General features: G+C 38.8%; 1 protein-coding gene across 2 annotated transcripts in view; it reads left to right on the forward strand.

Moving 5' to 3' along the window:
* The window catches only part of LOC124782548 (double-stranded RNA-binding protein Staufen homolog 2), a 257615-nt gene that overhangs the window by 157836 nt on the left and 80538 nt on the right, over positions 1-19241 (forward strand). For both annotated transcript variants that reach the window (XM_047253950.1, XM_047253949.1), the window contains exons 10-11: positions 2242-2397; positions 11070-11216. In XM_047253950.1, the coding sequence (XP_047109906.1) occupies positions 2242-2397; positions 11070-11216 (303 nt within the window). The remainder of the gene's footprint in view (positions 1-2241; positions 2398-11069; positions 11217-19241) is intronic.

A 19241-nucleotide genomic window follows, 5' to 3' on the forward strand; every position in this document is an offset into this window, starting at 1 on the left:
TTGCATAATAATTATTAACAGCTACAGCAATAAATCAAAAAAATGTTATTTCCATACTTTATAAAAATTATAAATTAATTGAAAGGAAAGAATTAGTTACATACAAGAGACTTACAGTTTTCACTCATATCAGTCCCGTTTCTACATTTATGTGGAAGATGTTTTTATGTTTGTTACATTGATGTTGTTTGACCAAAAATATTGTTATAAACATTGTATTAGCAAAATTGCTGAATTTATTCATTTACTGTTGTACACTTATTACTAGTTAATAAGTGTTGTTGTAATCACGATATTCCTCTCCGGGCCACCATGTTGATGAAATAAATCCGATGCTCAGGTTTTTGAGAGCTTTTCGTTATTTGCTATTACTGTTGGTTTCGGTTATTTCTGCATGTTCCCTCAAAAAGTTCGCTTACTCCCTTTGTCTACATTTCCAATGTCATAGGCAGTAACTCACATAGTCTCATCCTGAAAATTGTCATATTTCTGTAGTTCACCAGCTTTCATGGTGAACTAGAGATCTTCATTGCTTCTCATGGAAATCAGACAGAATAACCATAAATGAGGAAACGGGGATGCATAATTTAGTCCCATTATTTAGCAAATCTTTTGCAAAAGCTACTACCACACTCTTAACTTTAATAAGATATGGTAAAAGTACCCCAGTACTCCATCAAAGATTTTATAAAAGATACTTGACAAACATCTTTTACAGTATAATAAGGGCCTTTTAAACTGTAAGCGTGTGCATCTTATTTCCATTGTGAAAAGTGTGACCACTAAAAATTCAGCTCTAAGAATAATTAATGATAAAAAGTGCTAACAATGATGAAATTGCAATGACAGCTAATGAAGTTTCACTTTTTTCCTCCCTCCTCCCTGAAAAAAAGGTCTCTGTGTCCTCTCCATTTCTTTCTATTTTGTAACACAGTAAGTGCTTTATTTACATGGTGGTGAGACTTCTGGAAAACTTGGAATTCTCAGAGGACTTACATTTTGCTTGGAAAACTTGAGGAATTTCGAGAATTTTGTTTTTTAACCTAATATTGGAATTTGATTGCATTTAGCTTTGTAAATCACAAATTATAAAATACTTAATATTTCAAAATTTCTCAATTATTTTAATATTAGTCCATGTGCAGACTGAAGTAACAAATGAAAATTTGTACCAAGGCCAGGATTTGAAGCCAGCTCTCCTGTTCACTAAACAGATGCGTTACCTGCCACACTGTCCTGGCACAGTTTTCTTGCACAATTGTACGGACTACCCTAGCACGCCTCCCTCCTCAGTTCAAATTACCATTCATGCCTCAGCGTGCTTGGTATTCCCCCTAAACTCGAACAGCCACCGTTGGCTGATGTGCGAATGGGAATTTGCATTGAGGAGAGAGGCATGTTAGGGTAATCCATACAACTGTGCAAAGCCACCTTGCCAAAATGACATAGTGGTTAAAGCATCTACCAGTGAGCAGGACACCCAAATTCAAATCCCAGCTTTGGTACAAATTTTTATTTGTCACTTCAGTCTGCATATATGCATCATAGATCTTTGATGCTTGAAAAGGTCTCTGAATCATATAGTTTCAATTGTTTTATATCTCTTTTATACCATATGTATCTCCTTCTAATGGTTATGAAATATTACATGGTATCATGATGGCAAACAGTTATATATGTCACAGATATTAGAGCGACAATATTAATGTATTTTCAACCTCTCACTGAACATTGTTTGAACTGAGTCATTTTCACTGCCAGGTCGATTGTGGCGTAAAACTACATCTTTGCTCACAAAACTACTAACTGCTTGCACAGTATTCTTTGTCAGAACAGGAGACTGTTGACTATTGACACTTCATGGTAAAATTTATTTCCTGGAAAACATTTTGATAACTTCTTGAAATCTATTACTAATTAGAAGAAAGTTATAAGCATTGTCAGGGTAAAATAGTTTAATGTAAATAATTTTTATATGGTGGCTCATAGTTATGACAGCCCTCCTTTCTTAAATTAGAAATTTGTTGTCAAATATCTGTAAATTTGCATGAGAAAAGTTTGGAAAAAGAAGAAATAATTCCCTACAAAAATATTGGCACCCCTCACAAGCATGTTCTTTTGTTTATCCACTTACTTTCCTTTATCATACCCATGTGTACACAAAATAGCAAAACAATAACACTGCCAGCAAAATAGTCATCTCATTGTTATATGCAGTAGTGAATTTTATCTTTTCTGCAGTTATCAAAGAAGAGAGCAGCTGAGAAGATGTTGGAGGAACTGAAGAAGCTTCCTCCTTCGTCTCCAACCAACCTGACAACCAGCATGTCAAGGTTAAAACGCCGTGCAAATCCAGGCAAAAAGAAGACACGAAATCTAATTAAAGTTTATCAGCAGGTAAGAAAAACAAATTTTTATTGTGAATAAGCATTATTCCTCCAGTATGCTTTAAGAATGTCATGTCCCAAAGCTCTTAAATATTTGAAAAGTGTCATGATTTACGTTCAAGAGCTGCTGATACAATTTATTTCTTAAACAACCTGTTTCAGTCCAGAGACAACCACCACAGTCACAAAAACATTATAATCTCAAAATGAATGGTGTCAAGTAATAAAACCCATTAATACATCACTGTTGTCAAATAGCAAAAAACTTACATTGTCAGTCACGAGAATGTGCCAAACAGTGCACTCTTTCATGAAATACTAACAGTCAGCATTAACATTATGAACAGGGGCATTTTACATACTATCTACAAGTTCTCTGTTGTACATGTTGTCGCCACACACCCCACAAACAACAGCGAGCCAAAACCCCATGCAGAACCTTTTTTAAGACATTTCCAACCTCCCTCCAACTGTGATCCTCCTCCCCATCCACCCAGTTATTGCTTATTAATCTTTCAGGAATTCATCACTTCTGACCTGGCTTCACCTTCCTTTCCTAAATCCCTTCCCCGTGATTCCCATGTCACTCCTGCAGAACACACAGCTATCTGTAACCTGAGAAACAATCCAGATATTATCAACCTTTCCACAGAGATTTCATCACAGTGGTCATAAATCGTAGTGATTATTTGACTGAGGGTCTCCACCACCTTTCCAGCATCTCTGCATGCAAACTTTATGACCATGATCCCATCCCAGAAATCCAACTGACTTCCAACAGCTCCTGAAGACCTTTTATCTGTCTCAAAATTTGACACCTGATTCCATCTCCCTCCTTACACCAGCAACCCCCTGCACACCTGGCTTTTACCTACTCCCCAAACTACTCAAAACCAACCCCATAGATCTTAAAACTGGTTGTCCCCTTGTGGCTGAGTATAATTCTCCCACAGAAAGTACCTCAGCCTATATTGACCAACCCCTCCAAACTATTATACATAACTTTCCATCCTATATTCAAGACACTAACCACCTTCTTCACCACCTTTCAGTAATTCCTGTCCCTTTACCAGCAGGCTTCTTGTTGGTACATTTCCCAATGCCGTCCTGCTGCCAAACACACCATCTCTTTTCTAATCCTCCTAGCCAGCCTCATCCTGACCAAATATTATTTTCACTTTTGAAGGCCAAATCCATAAACAAGTCTGTGGTACTGCCTTAGATACTGGCATGGCATCATCCTATGCCAACTTATTTATGTGCCATATGGAGAAACCTTTCTTATTGAGTCAACATCTGAAACCCCTTATCTGATTCATATTCATTGATGATATTTTCGTGAACCGGGCTCGTGGCATGGACAACCTTTGCTCTTCCCCCCCACAATCTCAACACCTACTCCTAAATCTGCTTCACCTGATCTTTCTCAACTCAACAAACCACCTTCCTAGATTTAGTTCTCCACATTGCAGATGAGTCCATAAATATGGCTGTCTGTGTCACTGGCATCAACCACCAACAGAACCTCCACTTGACAGTTGTCACCTGTTCCATATCAAAAAGTCTCTTTCATTACAACCTCTCCACCCATGGATGCCACATGGAAGGTGGTAATCAGGAATTGTCCAAATATACCTATAACTTCACCAGAGCATTTGTTAACAGACAGTATCCTATCCAGCTCACCCATAAGCAGATCTCCTATGCTATTGCCTCCACTGATGCCAGTGAACCTGTTAACCAGCCACCAACCAGCACTCTGATTGCCCAGTGTCACCCTGGCCTTGGAAAGCTCAACGACATCCTTCACAAGGGATTCAACTACCTCACGTTGTGCCCTGAGTTGAGGGATATCCTACCCAGAATTCTATCCACATCACCCAAAGTAGTGTTCCACGACCCACCCACCCAACCTACGTAATATCCTTGTCCATCCCTTTTCCAATCCTATACCTCATGGTCATTGCTTTGCGGTTGGCTCAGGTGCAAGACCTGTTTCAGACACCCGCATACCAGTGCCTACCACAGTCAAGTCACAGATATTTCCTACCCCATTAAAGACAGGGGCCATGTGTGAAAGCAACATGTTATATATAAGCTGTGCTGCAATTACTGAACACCATTCCGTGTGGTCATGACAAATAACCAACCGTCTACTTGTGTAATTGGCCACCACCGAACTGTGGCAAATCACAGACTTGACCACCCAGTTGCCGAATGTGCTGCACACTACAGCATAAATTACTTCAACAGCTGTCTCTCATTACACTGGCTGTTTTGATACACCCTTCCAGCACTTGTTTCTCTGAACTATGCAGGTGGTAAATGTCTCCCCAGCATGTCCTGTGCTCTTGCAGTCCTCCTGGCTTAAACTTCCGCTAACCTTTTCCCCACTGCCCCACCTTACCCTCACCTTTCTTTCTTCTATCCACACCACTTCTTACCTTCCAACTGCTTTCATTAATCAGTATTTTGCTAGAAAAAGAGCAAGAGCTCGAAAGCTTTTCTGTGTGCTACACATTAATCGACCAGATGCGAGCAGCTACCTTTCCCTTATTTTATGTATTGTTCCATCCGGGAATTTCCTTCATTGTTCCACATGAGAGTCTCGTAGCTCTTGTCACTTTTCAGAGGAAGCTACTGTGTGAGACAATACTGTCATTTTATTGGTGGCAGACAGCCATTTCCATACTCAGTATTTCCATTTGATGATATATTGAATGGCTGCACTCTCTAAACGTGAATGAATACAAGTGAATATCCACAACAAAGAGAAGGAACCTGATAGGACCCCATAACAAAATCACTGATAATTTGTGGAGCGTGTCACATCATTCTAACATTTAGGGGTACATCAACATTAAATAAGACAGACTTATGAAATTGGTGTGTGAGAGGGTTCTGGGAAAGTGCAGTACACCTATATAGAGAAACTTATATGTGACACTAGTGAGGCGTACAGTACAGTACCGCACCATGGCTTGCTTTCATTATCAAGTAATCATGACAACAGACATTGGACAAAAACAAAGAGGCATTGCTAGTGTCATAAGAGACCAATAAGTTCCTGTTACACATTCACACACATTTCGCTGATTTTACTACTTCGAGTCATTGATCTGTGTTTGAACTTCTGTACATTGCAGTTTTGCATCCATGTCATTTGTAACATAGACTCGAATACATCTCAACAAAAAGCAGAACAGCTCCATACTCTATTGTCAGTTAACTGCACAAACTTTTTGTATTTACTTCCACATGAAGCGTTAAATTTCTTTGAGTTATGCTGATTCCTGACATTGCATGTACGTCTACATACATACTCTGCAAGTCATCATACGGGGTGTGGCAGAGGGTACCCTGTACTCACACATAGTCAGCTTCAAGTACCAGTTGTCCTAAATTTTCTGAAGTGTTCCTCAAAAACAACATAGCCTTCTCTCCAGGGATTCCCTTTTGAGTTCCCAAAGCATCTCCGTAATAAAGTGTGTTATTCGAACATACCAGTAACAAATCTACCAGCCTGCTTGTGAATTCAAGATGTATATGCCATGGGACAACTGGGAAATCTGGGAACAACACTGGAATTTTTTCATCCGGAATAAAACCAGGAATTCTTCATTTTTTAGTTTTCACATAAATTGTTGTCATTTTGACTGGTAAGAACTGATACTCTATCAAAGGATTTTACTTTAGCCCACTACTACAGCAGTAAAACCTAAAACGAGAGAATAATACCAAAATAAAACTTTACTTGCCAAGAAAATGCACCATGTACAACATCAAAACATAGTACACACACAAGTGTCTGCCAATATTCAAAATGTATTAAAGGCCTTAGGACAAAGACTATGCAAATACTTGATAACAACTAACTGCTTTCAATGAGTGTGGCTGTTTACATTGTTAACAGGTTACAAGGAAATATTGTGAATGGTGATCTGAGAAGCATTACTTTCAAATTAAATTTCTTTTTATGCAAGATGAATTACGTTGTGTCTGAGAATATGCAATGAATTTCTTACATCACGGGACCATTTGACTCCCATTCAAAACTTTCAGGACCAGACACTTAGAAAACTTTTGGGTCCTGAAGACCAACCATTCATGCCATTATTAAAATTTTACTGATACATTTGTGTTTGGTGTATCTTAAAAAGTAACACACGCTAAAAGAGATTAAGCTTCAAGGGTAATTTTTCGTATTTATTTTAGTTCTTTCTTAGATTACAAATGTGCAGTAACGATGAGAAAAAGTATAATTATCCTTGTATCTGGCTTTTTTTTTTACAGAGAAGTTGAAGTGTTGTGGCATGCCGAGAGACTTGTTGCAATCAGAACGATATCAGTTTGCAGAATGAGATTTTCACTCTGCAGCGGAGTGTGCGCTGATATGAAACTTCCTGGCAGTTTTTGATACCAGTTTGCTTCTTTTTTGCTTGTTTTGCTGGTGAATTGTCTCATCTTCTCCAAACTACTCTTAACATTCGCTGCTGCTTCTCTTGAAGCAGTTCTGTGTATACACAACAGAAGGCAGCACGTGTCAGGCAACAGGTAGTGGGATGCCCATGCTTTTCTCTCATACAAAATGAGTTAAGTTTTCAAGTGATAGGTGGCTTGCATGTTGAGAAAACCATGCCCTTTCACTATGTGCTTGGTCTCCTAAGTGTTGAGTGTAAAACGAAAATGTGTGCAACTACTATGTTCACAGCTCTAAAATATGATCTCTGTCAGGAAAAGTTTGTCTTTTAGCACTTTCTTTCCCCAATTTTTAGGATATTTTTTGTTATTTATTTTCTTAAAATACAAAAAACATTGATGCACGGCTTGATTGTTGTCAAAAAGTGCATCAGTTACCCTTGTATTTTTGTCCTTTCATTTATCTTAGAATAAGAAAGAGATTTTCTTCAGTAAAATATTCAGTCAATTCTTAAAATCCCCACCCCTCCACTGATTAACAGTGAAGTTGCTATTGGCTGACTATATCAAATGTGCTGTGTTCTGAATATCTAATGTTACTGGCTGGCAAGGTCATGTGACATGAGCTACGTTTGGGTGACAACAGTGCTATCTCAATTTCAGTGCTTCGGAAGCTACTTTGCTGTATTTGGTCGAATTAATGGAGTGTACATCTTGCCGCACATCAAAGATAATTCCAAAACTCGTTTTCTGCAAGGTTTCATGTACTAAAGCGATGAGAAGTTCTACAACAGTGTATAAAACCTGTACCATTGACCAGTCAACCATAACACTTGCAGATAAGTTGTACAGCTCCAAGGAAAATATATTGTCACTTAACATAAAAAAAAAATGTACTTTCACATGAGTGATAGTGTATTTTCAGCCAGGAAAAGTACATAGATTTTTTGTCTTGTCCACATATACACCCTGTAATAGCTTCAATCTTTCTATAATCCCACCAGATATGGATCCCAAACACTCAAACATTACTCAAGATTGTGTCACACTAGTGTTTTACAGATGAACCACACTTTGCTGAAATTCTCCAATTAAACCAAAGTCTACCATTTGACTTCCATATTAAAATCCTTACATGCTCATTCCATTTCATATCGCCTTGCAACGTTTTGCCTAGATATTTAATTGAGGTCACTGTGTCAAGCAGCACACTACTAATGCTGTATTCAAATGTTACACTTGTAACTTAGATTTTTATACATTTAGAGCTAACTGCCATTAATAACCCCAAGTGAAAATTATCCTTAAGTCATCTTGTATACTCCTACAATCATTCAACGATGACACCTTCCCGTAACCGTAGCATCAGCAGCAAATTGCTTCTCATCCTGTCTACCAGATCATATATGTATATAGAAAATAACAGCTATCCTGACAATACTCTTGTCTCCAATGAACACTCGCAGTCGAGGACAACATACTTGGTTCTCTTATTTGTCCCTTTGGTGACAAAGCCCGAACGTAGCTTGGACCACAACTTCATGTTAAAAAGACCCCACCTGAGCATATATTGGACTATGGTTTTCTTGATGTGTGTGCCACGTATCGCATGAAAACTGGACTCATTTCAATTGAGGACAATGTAGAGACATCTCGCAACCAGCGCCTTTACTGGTGCTGCCTTCCGTTGTCAATTTCTTGAATTATTTTGAAAGAGACATTAGCATATGTAACAGCTGCAATCGTAAATGGCTGAGCCAATATGGTCGTATTGGCGTAATTTCATGCGTGTACTCATTAGGTTTTGCAGTTTGATGTAATTCTTCTACAAATATGTCATGTTCGTTGAGTGAGCAAGAAATTTTGAAAGCTCAAAGGGAAGAAATTGCTCAGCAACTCACCTTTCACAGGGAAGATAATTATAGATACTTCCTTCAAAATTATTTTAAAATTTGCGGTCTTGGAGATATATGAATTACATACGTGCAGTAGCACTTTAAATAACAGCATAAATGGCCAGTTTCCTAGGCCCAATATTCTTCTAAGTGGCCAGTCTCCAAAGTGCTAAGAGGTCTCCAAGACACTCACATACCTTCATTAACAATCTTCAATGGGGCACCATGTCAAATATTTTTGGGAAACCTAGGAATATGAAATCTTCTTGTTGTCCGTCATCCATAGGTCTCAGAATATTATGAGAATAGGACAAGATGAGTTTCACTGAACAATGCTTTCTAAAACTGTGCTGATTTATGGCCAAATGCTTTTCCATCTTGAGGAAATTTATTGTACCCAGACTGAGAATGTATTCAAGAATTCTGCAGCAAATGAATGTTCTGATTTTGAAGATATATTCTTTTACTCTTCTTACATACTGGAGCCACCTGCACTTATGTTCAGTCCGTTGAGACTTGGCACTGGGAGAGGGATTCATGATAATTGCAAGCTAAGTAAGGAGCCATTGCTGTAGAGTAATCTTTCTAAAACCAAGTTGAGATTCCAAATGGACCTGATGACTTATTTGTTTTCAACTCTTTCTGTTGTTTCTCTCTGCCGAGGATGCCTATTACTGTGTTCTCGTGATGGAAGTCAGTGTGATGGTCAGATTTTGTATGTTTGTACAACTCTTCTGTATGAACAGTTTCTCAAACACAAAGTTTAAGACTTGAGTTTTCCTTTTGCTATCTTCTACTGCCACACCAGACTGACCAACGATTTCGTGAGACTGTCTTTCTGTATGCTTAGCAGTTAATCTATAGACATCCCAGTGTATCCTCAGTAGGTTAAAGCCCCCTCCAACTAATATTGTATGATCTGTATATTTCTGCACTACTGGCCATAGACTTTCTTTGAATGACTCTCGGACTGTCACAGCAGAATTGCATGGTGAGTAAAAACATCCAGCAATTAACTAGTTTTATTTATTGTGCACATATCAGTGTAAAATCTGAAATGTCATGTATATTTGTGTTTCTAGTAGCCGCAGTTTTGTGTTTTAACTATTGTTTAGTGCATATTTCTGCCATTTTTTTGTCAGGTGTTTTTTTATGTGCACCCTCCCACCACCACCTACTCCAGTCCTGTAACCCGGAAGGTGTACACGATCAAAGGCAGAGCCACGTGTGAAAGCACCCACGTGATTTACCAACTGATCTGCCTACACTGTGAAGCTTTCTATGTGGGAATGACCAGCAACAAACTGTCCATTCACATGAATGGACACAGGCAGACAGTATTTGTTGGTATTGAGGATCACCCTGTGGCTAAACATGCCTTGGTGCACGGCCAGCACATCTTGGCACAGTGTTACACCGTCCGGGTTATCTGGATACTTCCCACTAACACCAACCTGTCAGAACTCCAGAGATGGGAACTTGCCCTTCAGTATATCCTCTCTTCTCGTTACCCGCCAGGCCTCAATCTCCGCTAATTTCAATTTGCCGCCGCTCATACCTCACCTGTCTTTCAACAACATCTTTGCCTCTGTACTTCCGCCTCGACTGACATCTCTGCCCAAACTCTTTGCCTTTACAAATGTCTGCTTGTGTCTGTGTATGTGCGGATGGATATGTGTGTGTGTGCGAGTGTATAACCCTTCTTTCCCCCTAAGGTAAGTCTTTCCGCTCCCGGGATTGGGATGACTCCTTACCCTCTCCCTTAAAACCCACATCCTTTCGTCTGTCCCTCTCCTTCCCTCTTTCCTGATGAGGCAACAGTTTGTTGCGAAAACTTGAATTTCATGTGTATGATTGTGTTTGTTTGTGTGTCTATCGACCTGCCAGCACTTTCATTCGGTAAGTCACATCATCTGTGTTTTTAGATATATTTTTCCCACGTGGAATGTTTCCCTCTATTATATTCGTTACATGTAGTTTTGTATTATTTTTTAAGCTATCCCCCCATCAACAGAGATTCTGCAGTACAACTCATTAGTCTCTATATATACTGAATTCTATGCCCAACTATAATTTTATAGGGTTATACCCATCCTTTTACTGAACAACAGAGGATATAAACATTTTCTACTCTTGCAGTTAAGCATCAACTTTCCAATTACAACAGGCAGTTTGTATTACTATAGCCTGTGGGTTTATTTTTTTGCATATCATTGCAAGTTCAAATGCGTACAGACATAGTTTTAACTGTAATCATTGTTTGCTGAATGTTTTAAGAACTGAATGGCTTTCAATTTCTTGTTAATTGATAGTCAGTTGAAACTTGAAATGTGTGTATAATGCTATTTTTAAACGATTTTACCTTTAGGAACAGAAAGGAGAGCCTGAATACGGTGAAGATATCCATCCTGTAACACGTTTGATTCTGATACAGCAAGCAAAAAAGATGAGAGAGCCAGTGTATACATTGGTGGAAGAGCGCGGAGTACCCCGTCGAAGAGAATTTGTCATGGAGGTGAGATGTTTCTACATGGTTGATTAGAAAAGCTGTATCAAATTTTATTTTAAGCTTTCTTTTTTGAAATTTACGTAAGTAGCATTTTAAAACAGTATTGAAGACTGAGACAACCATTCCCATTCCCATACTTAAAAAATAAAATAAAACCTACGACGATGTAGATGCGTAGTATCCATGCATTGGAGGTGCATTATGTGATTAGTTTTAACAAATCTTGCTAGTATATGTTAGATAATGTCATTGCTTTTGTATTACACCTCTTTTGAAGTTTTGGTTTTATAGCCACTGAGCCGTCTCCAAAATATGTTGTACAAGTGTTACTTGAAATTTGGGTCTACAGTAATGAAATAACACTTGTAGGCACTTCAAGGCATATTTACATTCAATAATTAGTTGGAGTTCTTGAACTGTGCAACAAAGGTCAATGTTGCTATTCCCAAAACTGTATACATGTAAAATTAGATTTTTCTATTGCTTTTATAGTTGTTCAGTCATTGGGATTGTAAACTACAAAGAGCAATGGCATAGCAAGTGAGAGCCTTCAGTATGACAACACGTGCAGCTGTCAAATAGACAGCTGGGTTTATTTTTAAATGTCCTGTTACATGTTGAAAACAAAGCAGTTTCAATTTCTAATATGTGCTACTGTACTTGAAACTTATGCTCACAAGAATGAATCAGTGATATCTTTACATTTAAGTAGCCACAAATGCAAATTTTACAATTACTGCTCATGAAAACAGAACATTTTGCAGAAGTCAATTATATGGTAGAATGTGTCTTATGCACTTAGGTAAGTGAAGTGTCACGGTTAACACATGCGCATGAGAAGAAATTGGTAATGCTGTTCCCGTTTAAATGGCCAAGCTCTCAGCTCATTATTACAGCTCTCGGCTGTGATGTCTACAGAGCAGCAAGTTAAGTGCTTATCCTTTCCTGGGGTTTCCACATAGTATATTTATTAAATTTCGTGTGTGTTTCTCTGTTTGAGGGGGTTAATCTCGCATTTTCATAGGTGTAAATTCATTCAGTCTTCAGCCCAATAGTTGCTCACTCAACAGCCAGCTACTTAGCTCTTTATCACATCAGCACCCATTGGTGACACATCAGAAGGGTAGCAGGTCACATATCTAGGATTGTCTGCTTTTATAGTTCGCTTATTCAGTTAGTCTTGCTAGGATGGGTAGGATGTGTGGATGCAGGAGGAGCTGACCACACTTTGTGAAAAGCTGAATGTGCTATTGGCTATGGTCAGTCACCTTCAGGCTCCTGCCTTTGGCTGTAGCGGTGGCAGGAAATCTGATGCGTCACATGGGGCACCTCAGGTGTCACTTGTTTTGCCCATGGGCTCTGCTTCCAAGGCACCTCCTAATGCACATGGCCTGGTGGATCTGCCCTCTCAGCAGGGTGAGTGGTGGGTGGTAATGCATTCACATCACTTGAGACGCAGGGTCAATGTGGAGACTGGCTGCCTGCCCTTGCCTATTCGCCCTCTTAGTGTACATATGGCCGCTCCTTCAGCAGGATCTGAGCAAGCACGGGAGGGGGGTTACTGGTTATTGGGAGCTCTAAAGTTGGGCGCATTATGGAGCTCCTTAGGCAGATAGCGTTCAGGACTGGAAAGAAAGCCTATGTGCTTTCCATATATCTGCTAGAGGATTCATCTGAGATGTGGAGGCTGACTTGTCGGTGGCTTTCGAGCATGCAGGGTGCAGTTGGCTGACAGAGATGGTGAAGACTGTTGGTGTCGCGTGGGAGGTGCAAGCAGAGCTCACAATTTGCGGCATCGTTCCCAGAGTTGACTGGTTTACTTTGGTTTGGGGCTGAGTGGAGGGTCTCAACCAAAGGCTTTATTGACTCTGTGACGGTCTTGGCTGTAGATTTCTAGGCCTGCATTATTGTGTGGGGATTTATAAGACTCCCCTTGATAGGTCAGGGGTGTACTATACAAAGGAAGCAGCTACTCGAGTAACAGAGTACTTGTGAAGTGCACATTAGGGTTTTATAGGCTAGACGGTGATGAACACTCGCCAGTCGATTCACAGTGAGGGAAGTCAAATGGCATTCCAAATAAAGACAGTTTGACTGTTGCAATTTTATCCGTAAACTGTTGAAGTATTTGTTATAAAGTTCCCGAATTTACTGCCCTCCAGGAAAGTTCTCACACTCAGATTATTCTTGGGACTGAGAACTGGCTGAAATTTGAAGTGGAAAGCTCTGAGACATTTAGCAAGTCATGGAATGTATATCAAACAGACAGAGTAGAGGCCATAGGAGTGGGAGTTTTCATTGCAGTTGACAAAACTATTGTTTCTATTGAGGTTGAAGTTGAGTGACAGTGAAGTCATCTGGTCACATACAACAGATGTAGGTGAAACTAAGTTAATTGTTAGATGTTTTTACTGGTCACCCGATTCCGCTGTGGCAGTTATAGCATCATTCAAAGAAAGTCTATGGTCAGTAGCGGTAAATACTCAGATAATGCAGTACTTGTTGGAGGCGACTTTAACCTGCCGAGTATAGACTGGGATGTCTATGGATGCGTTGGAGGGGGGGGGGGGGGGGGTTACAGGTAGACAGTTATGTGAAATACTTTTAAACATGTTTCCTGAAAACTGTCTAGAGCAGCTCACATGCAGTGGAAATATCTTAGACCTTGTAGCGACAAATTTGTCAGACCATATCGACAATGTCAGTATAGCAATGGGGATTAGCAGTCATGATGTCGTTATAGCAACTATGATTTTGAAAGTTCATAAATCAGTTAAAAAGGCTAGGAGAGTGTTTCTGGTAGATAGAGCAGATAAGCAATTATTAACATTTTTCTTAGACAGTACCAGTAAGATGGATGTAGAAGAATTATAAGCAAAATTTAAGCAGACTGTAAATGGTGATCTGAAGAGTTATGTACCTAGTAAGTGGATGGAAGAGACGCGCCATGGTTTAATAATAAAATTCGTAAGATACCTAGGAAGCAGAGGCTTTTGCACTCTAGGTTCAAAAGGGGATGCACAAATGAAAACAATTGAAGTTAGTAGAGATTCGTGCATCTGTGAAAAGATCTATATGCGAAGCATGCAACAACTACCACTGTCACACCATAGCAAAAGATCTGCAGAGAACCCAAGAAAATTCTGGTCATATGCAAAATCGCTTTCATTCAGTCCCTTGTTTACTAGTGAAGCGATTGAAGACAGCAAAATGAATACCGAAGTTTCAAATTTCACGTCCAAGAAATCATTCAAGCAGGAGAACCGTACAAACATACTGTCATTTGACCATCGAACAAACTCCCGTAAGGATGACATAGAAATAAGCATGCCTGGCATAGAGAAGCAACTTAAAGATTTGAAAACAAAGTAAATCACCAGATCTGGATGGAATCCCAGTTCAATTTTACAAAGAGTACTCTACAGCATTGGCCCCTTACCTAGCTTGCATTTATCGTGAATTTTCAACCAGCACAAAGTCCCAAGCAACTGGAAAAAAGTGCGGGTGACTCCAGTATTTAAAAAAGATAAAAGAATGGACCCACGAAATTACAGGCCGATATCCCTAAATTTTGTTTGCTGCAGAATCCTGGAACACATTCTCAGTTCAAATACAATAAACTTTCTTAAGGCTAAGCAGCTTACATCCATGAATCGGCACAGTTTTAGAAAGCAGCTCTCGTGCGAAACTCATCTTGTCCTTTTCTCACATGGTGTACTGAGAACTGTGGAGGAAGTGCAACAGGCCAATTCTGTATTTTTAGATTTGCTCCAGTGCTGTTAACAGAGGTACAAGCATATGGAATAAGTTCACAGATATGTGAGTGGCTCGAAGACTTATTAAACAATAGAACCCAGTATGTTGCCCTGGATGGCGAGTATTCATCAGAGACGAGGGTATCGTCAGGAGTACCCCAGGGAAGTGTGATAGGTCCACTGTTGCCCTCTGTATGCATAAATGATTTGACAGACAGGGTGGACAGCAGTCTGCTGTTGTTTGCTGATATGCTGTGGTGTACGGTAAGGCATTGAAGTTGAGTGACTTTAGGACGATACAAGACAAAATGGAACAACGGAAATTAATGTGGATGAGGAGGAACAGCAAACCTGTAATGTTTGGATACAGTATTATTAGAGTGCAGCTTGACACAATCAAGTCATTTAAATATCTGGGCAAAATGTTGCAAAGCGATATGAGGTGGAACGAGCATGTGGAAACTATGATATGGAAGGCAAATGGTCAACTTCGGTTTATTGGGAGAATTTTAGAAAAGAGTGGTTCACCCGTAAAGTAGACTGTGTGTAGGATGCTGGTGCGATCTATTCTTGAGTACTGCTCAAGTGTTTGGGATCCGTACCAGGTCGGATTGAAGGAAGACATTGAAGCAATTTAAAGGAGCCCTGCTAGATTTGTTACTGGTTGGTTTGAATAAAACTTGAGTGTTACAAGGTGCTTTGAGAACTCAAATGCGAATCCCTGGAAGGAAGGCGGTGTTTCAGAAAACGCTGTTAAGAAAATTTAGAGAACCAACATTTGAAGCTGACCACCAAAAGATTCTACTGCTGCCAGCATACATCACATGTAAGGAGCACAAAGATAATATATGAGAAATTAGAGCACATACGGAGGCACACACAGTCGTTTTTCCCTTGCTCTGCTTGCAAGTGGAACAGGAGAGGAAATGACAAGTAGTGGAACAGAGTACCCTCCACCACACACCTTACAGTGGCTTGCAGACCATCTATGTAGATATAGATGCAGATATGAATTTTTCTTAAAAAGGTAAAAATTACAATATACAAAAATAATGCATTGCACAAATGTCATGTGTGCTGTGCACATGTGTAACACATTGGAAAACAATTTTACCATGGCTAGAAATGTTAAAGATAATGGCAGTTTTTCCTCTTTTTTTAAAAATGTAGTATGCATCAAGTGGTTTGTAATATTATACAGCACCTTAATAGAAAGAAATTTAATTATCAATTTCCTCAATAAGATGTAGTGAGATGTCTGGTTTGGGAAACAACACACTCCTGTTGAACTGTTTGGATAGATTTGTTTCTGGTGTCTATATCCATCAGCAGTTAGTTACTCAAAGGGAAGATTAAAGAGTGCAGGGAAAAAATGTGGAATTAGAACAGAAATCTCCATTAAGTTACTGCATTAAAAGTTTTGTGGTAGCATAAGGTTTTACAATGTGATATTGATATATACTTTACTTTATTCTGATTTATCACCAAAGTTTCTTAATCAGAAAAACCAACTGGTAAAAATTAGAATCAGATGTATGAGAATAACATAAGATTTCTTGGATATTGGTTTATTTCAATTGGTTTCAACTGAACTGTGTAAGGAAGCAATAAGTTTACAACTGTTAATCTTTACAATAGTTTGAATTTTCCAAATTGCTTGCACTGATAACTTTTAGAAACTCAATTAATGTTAACAATCTTTCATGGTAGCATGCACTCTAATTGAGGTACCTCTTGTCGCTTCGTACAGTCCTACCTAAATTTTGTACAAGTAAAATTTTTAATCAAATTTTCTGCAAGCCCCTCTTCATTTCTCTTACCAAGATCTTCTCTCGCCTCGGTCATCTTCCAGTTGGAGCTTTCCCAGATTCAGAGTCAGTTAAATAACTTAGCTAATGCGTCAGATTGGGGAACATTCTTCGAAAATCACCTTCATGTTACTTTGGTCAAGCTTCTGAATACCTATGCTCATTTCCTTGCAAGTCTTTAAAAGTCACTCTTCTTTAAATTCCTTCTTACAGACAATGGATCTATTTGAAATTATGCAGCTTTTCCTCAGAATTGCACCGTGCATATCTACATATTGAGAACCACAGTACCATGGTGTAGTTCTTATTGCCACTGTAACCATTTCTGCTTGCGTATCCTGAGACACACTATTTATCTACCATCTGAAGAAATGTTATTTAATTAATAAATGATACAAATTTACTATAAACAACACATCATGTTTTACTAACTTGTTAAGCCTACGCAATTTATTATATTACTTCACCCTGTCACGTTATCTTTAAAGATTGCTTCTGTAATACCAAATCAGTAAAAAACTTGCATTTTAAAGAAAGATCCATGGCCTTTGATCCTCCAGGGAAGATACTACACATCTCACAACACTCGAAATCATACTGTTTAGAATTTGTATTTCCCTTCCGAACACTCTACTGCATCAGTAGTAGGCCTCTTCACAGCATTGCCACTTCCATGACGCCAGATGGTGTAAAGTTGGCTGTGACTGTGATGATGTGGAAAAAAGTTTCGGAGCAATGAGAAGAGTATGGGGTGAAGTGAAGAGGGATTTAATGATATGAAGAGGCATTCTAGATCTGAATGGGAAAGGGTCAAATTGGAAGAAGGAATATTAGCAATAAAATAGTGAGTGAACAAGAAGAGATATGATCTGAAGAATATAAAATAAAATAAATGGGAAAATGCAGTAACAAGGAATGTTCCCGACGTTTTTAAGGAGGGACGGAAGGCAAATAGGCTCAGAAAATAGATTTTTAAATTTTTGCATATTTGAAAAGCCCACTATTTCCTGCTTAACACAGCTTTTGTTTTGTATAAATACCTCAATTTGTTCTTGAGTTATGATTGTTTTTCTGATGCTCTGTGCGATCTGCCATATAAATGCCATGCCTTCTGTTTTGCACTACGCAGAGAAAATTGCATTGATTTTGATATTCCTTGTAAGCCATTTGCTACATGTCAAGATTTCCTTCCGTATAACTGCTCTCAACATCTTTTGTTCCAATCACATTTTTTATTGTTTTCTAACTCTGTTATTAGCACTAACTGAAATTTATTGTGAGTGAAGTAAGTGTTGATTTATATTTTTTCTGGTTTTGCACATTTTTATAAAAATCCTGTGAATCAAGAAATTCTTGCCTAAAGAAAAATGCAGAGGAAATAATAATTGAAAGGTAAGTGAAGTCAGTGTATCAAAGAAACTGAGAATGCCAGATGTAAAGAAAAGCAGTAACTCAAGGAAAAAACTCCAGTATCCTCAAGACATTTCGTCATAGTCAGCTTGTGGAGATGAACACTCAGTTGGAAATATTGTGGTGAACTTCAGCATGATCAGTGATTTTAGTTCCGAAAATAATGTGTGCAGAAAATGTGATGGTGTCATATCTTTGGGAGAGAATCAATGTCTTTGCAAAGGGATTGTGTTGAAACTAATACTGAATCAATAAAGGTATGGAGGCAGACAAACTCTTTTGTGCAATGCTTGACATTACAAATCCACCTGCAAAATTTATGACCTATAATGAAATTATTGGAACTGCTGTTGCTAAAGTCTGTAACCTACCAATGAAGAAAGCAGCTGAAGAAGCACTCAAGGGAAGTTCATGTGGTGATATTTGTGCATGTTTGGATGGCGGCGGGCAGGAACGTGACCACATTTCATTAGATGGTGTTGTGATGGCTACATCCTTTGATTCTGGGAAGGTAATTGTAGAGGCTCAAAGCAAATGCTGTATCACTTGTGGCATTAAAACTGAGGAAGGGGATATACACAACTACCAGAAGAATTATGTTGGTGCAAATGATGAGATGGGAGTAACAGGTGTTCACAGTATTTTCAATCATTCATTGTCAAAGAGAGGTGTTAATACAAACAGAATTTAGGGCTTATGACCAGATGTGAGCAGAACAACCCTATGGTCCTAGTGTCACAATTTCCAAATTAGAATGCACTGTGCATGTGCAGAAGAGAGTGGAGCCCAGCTTGAGAAGATTATTAAAAGAAAAGTCAAAATAGTACTGGAAGGTGATAAGTGGTAAAGGTCGCTTGAAGGATGTTGAGATAGATAGATTACAGAATTGTTATGGTTTGGCCATAAGAAGAAATGTTTGGAATTTAGAAAACATGAAGAAAGCTTGTAGGATCCTCAGCATTTTATTTACCCAAATGACTCTTGACACTTGGTGCAAGTGCAGGAGAAGTGCAGCATTTGACCACAAACATTCCGTACTTGCTGCAGTAATGAATGAA

This window comes from Schistocerca piceifrons, chromosome 1, assembly GCF_021461385.2.
Source record: "Schistocerca piceifrons isolate TAMUIC-IGC-003096 chromosome 1, iqSchPice1.1, whole genome shotgun sequence".
Classification (NCBI taxonomy): domain Eukaryota; kingdom Metazoa; phylum Arthropoda; class Insecta; order Orthoptera; family Acrididae; genus Schistocerca; species Schistocerca piceifrons.